General features: G+C 37.5%; 1 protein-coding gene across 1 annotated transcript in view; it reads left to right on the forward strand.

The window, feature by feature from the left end:
• The window catches only part of AUH (AU RNA binding methylglutaconyl-CoA hydratase), a 275,169-nt gene that overhangs the window by 248,284 nt on the left and 16,839 nt on the right, over positions 1 to 10,046 (forward strand). Inside the window, exons 7-9 of the mRNA XM_019517296.1 lie at positions 3,648 to 3,835; positions 6,577 to 6,627; positions 9,322 to 9,369. Coding sequence (XP_019372841.1) covers positions 3,648 to 3,835; positions 6,577 to 6,627; positions 9,322 to 9,369 — 287 coding nt within the window. The remainder of the gene's footprint in view (positions 1 to 3,647; positions 3,836 to 6,576; positions 6,628 to 9,321; positions 9,370 to 10,046) is intronic.

Here is a 10,046-nt window from a genome sequence, read left to right on the forward strand (position 1 = left end):
ATCTACTCAGGTCCCTTCCAACCCTAGAAACTATGAAACAAAGAAATGATTCTGGAGAATACGGGACTTTATTTTGATTTTATATTCATGCTGTTATGAGAGCATTTTAACAAAGAAAAATTCTACTGGTACTTCCATTGGTTCACCTCCATCATTTGTAGCACAAATTTGTGTCATGTAAGTACCAGTAGATCCTATTGATTGATTTGTAGCACAAATTTGTGTCATGTAAGTAATTTGTAGCACAAATGTGTCATGTAAGTACCAGTAGTTCCTATTGATTGATTTGTGTCATGCTCTGACACGGGTAGGCAACCCCTGGCACATGTGCCAGAGCATGCCACAGGAAGGCATTTTGCTTGGCACTTATGCCTGAGGGAAGGGTCTGGGGCTGTGCTGCCATGACAAGGACTGGATCTTTCGCAGCTCCCCGAATGTCTGCCCCTGGAATGCCAGCATCTGACAAGTCAAGGATGCCCCAAAAAACTTGCTGATCCCTACTCTGACAGCTGTTAACATTTTTACAACTCTTGTCACTTGAACTTGATCTGGACAATTATCATTATGTATGTGGCCTCTCCCTCACCTCCCAACACCTCGCCACACACATACACCACCACCAATTTGAGTTGGAAGGACATATGTAGAATGTCTGCTCTCAGGTTTAACTGAAATCTACTTAAGTCTAAAACCTTGAGCAGTCATGGATGCCATCAGTCTTTTTGTTTTGCTATGCTTCTGTAGTCTAAGCTGGACAGCTGAGAAGGTTACTTTGTTTGCAAAACGGATACCACCACTTCTGCTTACTATTTTGATGAAATCAATTTCAGCATAGAAAATATATTCCCAGCTTTGTTATAAGCCACTAGCAGCGATCTTCCAAAAACCTGCATTTGGTATTGGGTAATACAGTGAAAGCGGGTATATTTTATGAAAGTGTATATAGTAGTGCTAAAGCTGGCTACACATAGTAAGTCTTAGTGAAAGTTGAATTAAATAGCTTTTGATTTGTTTACAGTTGGATAATTTTGTCCACAAGATCTATTTAAATACTTTTAGAAAAAAAAATAAAATAAAAAAAACAAACAACAAACAACCCAGCTTGGGTTTAATTAAATACTAACATAGTATGCCATTTTTAAAATACTGAAATGATATATGTTTTATATTGGTTGAATACTCATTAACTATGTCAGTGTAGACTGTTCCCCTAAATGTGCCTCCATAAATAGTCACACCACAAATATACTTTTTCTTCTACCATCTTAGCATGTCCTTGTGGAAATAACTTTAATCAGAAAGAAATTTCTATTTACAGTTTATCTAAATGGATCATATACTTTATTTAAACCTGCTGTCAAAGCAGGAGGCCCAGGAGCAGATGAATTTGGAGTCCATTCTGCTAGAATAAAGGCAGCTTACACACTTTGCCTTTAAAAAAATATATCTGCTTTGGAGATTTGTACATTTGCTCATGCCAGTTTAGTTCATCATTTTACTCAGTATTTTTACTCTCATTGCTATTTGGTGTTCATTTAGGGAAGTTACTTCACTTTCTAGGCTATCATTCATTTTTTAGCCATGCTCTTAGAGCAGTGACTTTTTGCTGATCTGTCCAAAAGGAAATCTATAGAAGCATTTCATGAAGTAGTAAGGAAAGCTAACTTACGGTAGCTCTCTGAAGCAGATGTTAAAGCAGCTGCAGGATTGGGGCCTGAAAAATTGTATGCCTCATCTGCAGAAGTGTACGACCTGCCATGGTAGCTGTGCACAGCAGAACTAATGATTTTGGGTACCGGGCATAAAATTCCCTAGATCCCAATCACTTGGCTGCCAGCTGTCAGTGTGTGGGGAGTCGCACATAGGATGCCCTCAGCACTGCTCGTGCTGGCAGGTTTCCTATTTTGCCCTGCAGCCTGACCCATCTGTCATTTCTGTGGGTGCTTCCCACAGGTACCCAGATGTGCAGCTGGAGCTTACCGTTCCCCACCTGCTTTTTAAAGTTGAGAGACAGGACACTATGAGCCCAACATTGGGAAGAAGCTTACAGTGCCTGGTGAACTGTTAAAAAAAAATCAGGCACACAGTAGGGCACTGTGAGCCTGACATCAGCCTTCCTGATATCAGGCTCATGGTACCTCTTCTCCCCACATCTGCTTTCATGGATTGGATGGTGGAGAGGGGAAGCCAGGGCCAGAATTCAGGGATGCCCTCAGCCTGATCCTGCTGATCAGGCAAGGGTCAGCTGTATCCTGGACTCTGGGACTGCCTCATGCCCAATCCTAATAGCTGAATGTTGGGATCTGGCAGGGGCAGCCATGCCACACATTCAGTTCAAAGTGCGATGCAAACTAGCCACAAAGATGTATTGTGCACACACACACAACGCGTATAGAGAAATGCGCACACAATATTTTTACAACTCATTTGCTAAATTATCATATTGTAAATTGTCTTTAACATTAGCATGTTATGATTTATGGCATAATTGATACCTTAATTGTGCCATAAATACAACATCTACCATCTCTATAGACCCATACTTGTCATCTACTTCCTTGAGTGTGGACACACAATACGGAGTGATTTACCCCAGAATTTACTCCATAGTAAATTCACTCAGTCGCCAAGTAGACAAATGACCTGTACTTACTTCTTTTCCAGACCTGAGGAAGAGCAAGTTGTGCTCAAAACTTGTCTAACATCTCTCCCAACTATATAGTTGGTCCTATAAAAGATACCCAAAAAAGCCCTTGCTTCTTGAATATTCCTTGGACCATAATAGCTAAAACAGCACTACATCTCTCCCAAACTGGCTGTCTGCTGTAGACCCTGTTACAGTAATGGGCCATGTCATGACAGGGATACCAACTAGCACCCCAGGATCAAACTGAGGGTAGGGGTGTGGACACAGTCTAGTTGCTCCTTACTTTGAAGAGTAAGTTTAATGACTTATGCTAATGCAGGGCTGGCTGTTATGTGTTCACTCAACTTCTGCTTCAGAGTAAACATATTGTGTGTCCACACCGGTTGTTTTTGGGGGGTTTGTTTGTTTGGGGGTTTTTTGTTATCCTGCACTGGATTTCAGACAGCACTATGAATGTGAGAGTAATATGGACCAGGGTGTTTTTATAGCATTTGCTTAATATACTTGATTTTATGGGAATAAGCTGTGTTTGGACCTGATGGATAGTTTTCAAAATGGATTGGAGTTTTGTGGAAAATGATAGATCATAAAGGCAAGTCATATTATTATGATTGCCATGTAGGTGCATAGATTAAACAAAGGCAAAAATGTGTGGAGACTCACTGGTAAGTACTAGTAAATTTTCTTCGAAAGTCAGTCATATTTTGAAGAAGTTGGTTTCTTTGTAATAGAAACATTATTTGTGTAGGTTTTATTAGTAAATAAATAGATTTCTTTCTAGGAAGCTAAAATATTGATTTCATTTGTGGTAAAGTTTCAAAAGGGGTAAAGTTTCAGAGTATCAGATGGTTCTGATATTGTATAGTGTAGTAGAAATAGCGCGTGTGCTTATGTATGCATAACTATTTGTCTATGTAAATAATGAAATGTTTACACTGAGCATCTGGCATTTAGGCTATGCTGATCTTTTCACGTTTCCTTTTTTTCCCCCGAACTGCAGGAGGGACACAGAGGTTACCTCGAACAATTGGTGTATCTCTAGCAAAGGAACTAATCTTCTCTGCACGCGTTGTAGATGGTGAAGAAGCAAAATCAATAGGATTGATCAGCCATGTGGTACAACAGAATGAAGCAGGGGATGCTGCCTACAGAAGAGCTTTGGCTCTAGCAAGAGAATTTTTACCTCAGGTACAGCAAATAATGATGTTCTAATTTTGTTTCTGTTTTGGAGAGGGTTGTCTCACTCCAGGTCAGAACAGTGACCCAGGTACGTTAAAATAATAATGTTACAGTAGAAAATGTGTAAAAAGTGCCCCTTCTAAACACACAGACAGAAATTGAAAGCTGTCACATGTTTCATGTTGTTAGTTGGGAGTTACCTCACAGTGAGGCAGATAATCCTGTCTCATCACCGTATTTGCATTATTTTGATCTTTGTCTTTGCATTGTTAATTTTTTGCTTTCATATTTTAAACCTGGCAAATTAATGTCACAAAACATTTCCAAATGAAGTAAGAAATTCAAGAGGCATCTCTTGTTATTGCCAGAATAAAACGGATCACTTTTTGAGAAAGAGAAAACAGCCAAATGAAAGTAGAGTCCTTCTCTATGTCTTTTAAACTATGATGAATTTCTCTCTTGGTCCTTTGGCCCAGAAAAGTCTGAATTTCTCAGTATGATTTGCCAAGGTAAAAGGCGCAGGTTCTCTGTATTGAACAACATTTAATAAATAGACGCTGTCAGTGTTTAAATCTTCTTCCTTTTTCATAATTATATTTATTACTAACATCACACTGGAAACTTAAACTTTATTATCAAAATTAATCATTTTTTTCCATTTATTCAATATCTTGTTTTTACTGGAAGAACTGTTTGTTTTCTTTCTGGACCATTTGCAACCGTGCAGTCATGTTTCATGTTCATGCACTGTTCTAGGTTGCAAAAGTAACCATATCAGAGAGACATGAAATACAGTTGTGTTATTAAAACTCACATTCCAAAGATTCAACATTAGATAGCTAGACATACGTTAATTCTGAGTTGCCTTATTGCAAAATATCCCTGTTAACTTCTCCAAGACTAGATGGGCCTGTTGTCTGATTATTCATGACAATCAAATGTGGAACATGTTGAGGGAGCCTTTATTTAGCTGGATATTCTCCCTTGCTCTCAAGGAACTGCATAGACATTAGTGTTTCTGTTCACAGCACATAAAGTTATGTTCTACCGTACTTTTCAGTCAAAAGAAATTTATCTTTCTCCCTCCATGTAACATGTAAACACAGGAAATCTGGTTCAGTTTACATGCCCCAAATACTAGAACTCCAGCAAAATCTAAATGTGACCCTCCTGAAAAACAGACTACAAGAGCTTTGTGATGATTGATTGAGGTTGACTGTATTCTGCACCAATCCTGCCCATTCCAGAAAAAATGAGAAAACTGAACTTGACCTAATCAGCACTTTTGTACCTTCCCCCCACCAATACGCAAAAATTCTGTTTATCCGCTTGATGTTACATTGCTAAGATTCTAGATATTTTGAATTTTTATAAATGAAAATACTATTTTTTTAAGCCTTTACTGATGACTCCACTGGACCGTCCAAGTGTGTCTTGTCTTCCTAGGTCAGTTGTGTAGACTATAAATCCTCTGGGGTAGAAACTGTCTTGATATTAATTTAATACTGAAGAACTGAGTACTTTGTTGACACGTAGCAAATTAATAATCTTCTGATGTGCTTCATGGTCCTTAGAAAAGTCCCAGTTCTCAATCACTGCATGTTCATACTGAGTTCACAAACAAATTAAATGTCTCCAGAGATAACACTTTTGCAGGAGACTTTATGCAGTAGCACCAAAGAAAATGTTATGAGGGTGGGAGGGCAGAAGATACAGACATGTCTAGAATATGAATGTGGTTTTGGAACCCTTTATAAACCCACTTTTCTACTGAAGACTTTTCAGAGTGACTACTCCCAGTCTGTAGTAAGTGCCTGTAAATAAAAATCCTTATATAGCTAACCACTAAATTTGGCGTACAACAGTAACTGCAGAAATCTTGCCATTTAGAATTGGAAAGACTGCAAATTAAGCAGCAAATTAAACTGCTGTTGAAAATAATTATTGATTTTATTTTTGAAACATGGTTACAAAGTGTGACATGAAAAAAGGAATACAAATTTTCATGTGAGGCCTGGATTATGATATATAACTGCAGCTTTTCATTGGAGTTAGTTTAGGGGCTTTGAAGTCAGACAAAACATCTGCCAGCTCTTTGGGGCAGTGTTTGTGTTTGTGAACACTTCTGTCACCGGTATGCAGAGTACTTGCACAACTGGAGTAATAGATTCCCATGGAGCCTAGCCAATCTGTGGGACACATTAGAAGGGTAGTTAGGGACCTTGCACACACTCTTACCCCCTTACTCTGCCCTCAGAAAGAAGTCCACTGGAATCTGACTGTAGGCATTTTTCTGAGCTTTATGCATTTCAGTTTTGAAGGTATCTTTTTTTCCTTTCCTTTAGTTTCAGATGCCATGCATCCTTATAGTATGATCATTGGGACATCCATGATAATTACACAGATTCATGTAATAACTTTCTGGTTACTCTAAGTGTAATGTTTAAAGGTATTGAGCACCCTCAATTACAGCTGAAATTCATAGGAGCTGCTCAGGCTCAGCACCTCTAAAATTGAGGCCATAATTTTTTTTCTCAGTTTTTTTAAGTTATACACTACCTTTAGATTTTCTTAGCATATATATTTGGAGTAAAATGTGGTCATATTAGTAAGGGTGTTAAAATCTGTTAGTTGTCTCCTTAACTTAGAGTCTGCATAATGCAAAAATGACAGTATCTCTTTGTAGACAGTTCAAATCATAATCTTGCTGTATGGGTTGACTTGTAACTCTGATTCATTTTTTATTTTAGGGACCCGTAGCAATGAGAGTTGCAAAGTTAGCCATCAATCAGGGGATGGAGGTAAAGATATATTTATTTCTAACTGAGAAGAAGCCTGGAAAAGTGAAGGTGTACTAAAACATGCGTTTAAAAAGGAGTGAATGAGTTTTTAGTGGATCTTTCAAATCCTTTATTCTCTTACACTTTTGAATATAAGGCCCTTCTTTAGAATGAAAATGTCTTGTAAAAATAGCCTGAATCTTAAATTTGAGTAAAAAACCCCAAGAGTTATTATATATCTCATCTAGAGGCTGTATCCTTGTAAATGTGCTGGTATTTGTTGTTTTATTTTTACCTTAAATTAAGTCAGAAAACTTGGCTAGATCTAGCTTAAAACTGAAAGCAACGGGGGTTCTTTTCATACTTCTATGCTGATTTCATGCTCATGGGGATATGGTTAATGCTGACTGGACATTGCAGTAACAGTGTTTCGTAATGCCACCTTTGTTAGCAACTTTTTCAGTATGTTTATTATCAATGCTAGCAAGTAGGCATAAGGTTTGTTGAATACTCATTCAGATGCAAGGCTGGGGAAGAAGGTGATCTTAAACTCATACTCGTCATACTGTCAAGACTATCTTTGCTGTTTCAAGTCCAAATTCTATGAAAGACCAGAAAAGGTCACTCTTATAATAGTTTATGGTAGAATACCATTCAAATTATATAAAAATCTAACATAAACCAAATGCAACTCAATGCACTCTTCTGATTCAGCTCTAGAATTCTTAAGACCCAGCCATGAGCACTCACACACATGCTTTACTTTAAACATCTGAGTCATCCTGCTGAGCTCAGCTGGATTACTTACAGGCTCTAACTATATGGATAGGTCTTTGCAGTGTTCCTTCTTGAAGCTCACTTTGGCCCAGAGAACAGCGTGGGAGAAGTTGCATCGTATTGGGATTATAATGCATAAACTAAGGTTATAAATTGTAGGATAATCATGCAGTTTTTTACATAATTGAGCTTAAAAGGTTACACTACTGATTAATTTAACCCTTAAAGTAAGAGACAAAATCAGAAGCAGAAGTACAAAATGTGTACATTAAGGTCATGTGCAAGTTATGCCCTGAGTATATGAACAGAGTTGTCTTGAGACAGGGAACCTTGAGGCAAAAATCTGGAGGTAACTCTAACAGCGTGACTACGTGAGTGACCTTGTTCTGGAAAGAATTAACCCTGGATTGAAACTAGGATAAAATTTCCCGAGTTTGGACATATATTTATCTCAGTTCAAGGGGTAGTATTACCACAGCTATTTTTTTTCTCAGAACAGCTGAGGTTTTTATAGGACCATTTATATGTCCATGGTCTTGCTTGGTTTTTTGTTTGGGTTTTTTTGGTTTGGTTTGGTTTTTCATTGATCTTCCAAAGGATACAAATACAAGATTGATTTCAGTAATATACAGGTGAAAATTAGTGCAAGATAAATAGTCTTGGTTCCAAACAAAGTGGGTCTGTGGATCAGAAGATGTCAATCTAATATAATTGAAGCCCAGATGTAAGAAGCCAATAAAAGAGCTGGTCTCTGATGCCAATAGGCGATGCTTATGAAAAGCTGATAGCTGAACCATGAGGAAGTAGAGGAGGGGAAAATTCAGCCCTTGAAACAGTTCAGGCTGCTACTCAGAAATATTGTGCAGGTTATAAGAGATGGTCTGGGACCATTATTTGTCTGTGTTGGAGAAACACATACTTTACTATAGCCATATTTTAATATTACATAATAAAACATTTCATTAAAATTGTAGTATAACTTAAATTTTATAGCAATTTTTATAAAATGAGTGCTTTTATATGCACACAGGCCAGTGTTATGGTACATTATGATAAATATGTTAATAGTGAATGCTATCCATGGAGCAAATAAAGGACACCTTTATATCTATAATTTACACTGGTCAAACATATCAATAATAATAAAAGCAAAGTAGTAGAACATTAAAATATTCTGTTCTATTTGGCCAATGTGTATACAAAAGTGATATTTTGCAAAACTAACTATTGAGTATGAAAGTGCAGTTCTTTCACAATCTTCCATATATTACATTATAGAAATATTATGAAATTGTTCCTTTTTAGTAGGTGAAACTGCCATCAGGACACATGAACTTTGTCCTTAACAACAGATGAAATTTGTTAGTGCTTTGGAAGTGCTAGAATTGTAAGATAAAATTCCATAACAAACTTTGACATGCGTAGCATCTAGCTCACTTTACAGGAGGTGCAATTTTTTTATGTTGTATGCTGATGAGTAACTTTTCAGTTGTAAATAATATCTGTTATTAAGTATGTCAGTGTTTGGGGACATTTCTTTATTTCTTGGATTCAGGTAAATCTAGTGTTTTTTAAATCATCATCAGTGATGATCTGTAATCAGTTAATGCTAGGTTTCTGACCTCTTGTAGCTGAAATAATTAAAAATGTACAGCTAATTAATTACTTTGGGTCACTTCATAGTGAAGACCATCCATTCTGTGTTCATGTCTTATTTTTGGCAATCTGTTAAATAGTCATTACCTCTCAGAATAAAGAAATTGATTACAGAAATAGTAATCTTTCCTTAACCACAGGATACAAAAAAATTCTGCATCAAGGTAGGGACTTCCTAGAACTGTATTAATATTTGTGTTTAGAGGTGAGACATAAGGAAATAAAATATATACTATATGCAGAAATTACTCACTCTTGAAATATTTCACTTTTCTTCCCCAGGTGGATTTAGTAACAGGCTTAGCAATTGAAGAAGCCTGTTATGCTCAGGTATGTAACATAACTGTACAAAAACTTCTCTGTTAAAGCCTACATAGAAAAATATGTAGAACCACAGCTTGAAATTGATGTGCTTTCTCCTAGCAATGTTTCAGGTATGGAATTTTTCCTTTCCATGTAGCATTTCTTTTTTTTAAAAAGGAAGGAAGGGAGTTTGAGGCAAAACGTCCTCTTATATGAAGGGGCTATTCAGGAAGGGGGCATGGCACTGTGCCATTCAGACATCCAGCCTAAGAACCAACTTGTGATTCAAGGGTGGTCTGCTGTGGGAACTATGTGCCAGAGCACCTGCCTAGTGCATGTTAATAGTAGCATGTGAGCTGACTCACAGGACAGCTTGGGTACACTTCCTAGCCCATAAGCCTGTAGAGCTGTGCATTGTGAAGTAAACATAGGCATGTCAAACATAAATAAGTTTGACTGTGGGCTGGAGAGCCTACTCTGGATCCTATCCATGGGGCTTCTCACTGCAGCTTATGTCAGTGCTGTCAGTGCCAACAGCCAAGGAGTTAACACCACAGCTGCTGAAGCCCCATTGCTGTGACTGCTGGGATAGGGACAGAAGTTACGCACTTAAAATGGTTTAAGTGATCAGAAACTGATTTATACCTGTAACAGAACACACATTCAGTGAACATAAATCAGTTTCAAAATAGCCAAAACTGGTG

Source organism: Gavialis gangeticus, unplaced genomic scaffold, assembly GCF_001723915.1.
Source record: "Gavialis gangeticus isolate Ggan-Ray unplaced genomic scaffold, GavGan_comp1, whole genome shotgun sequence".
In the NCBI taxonomy this organism is placed as follows: Eukaryota; Metazoa; Chordata; order Crocodylia; family Gavialidae; genus Gavialis; species Gavialis gangeticus.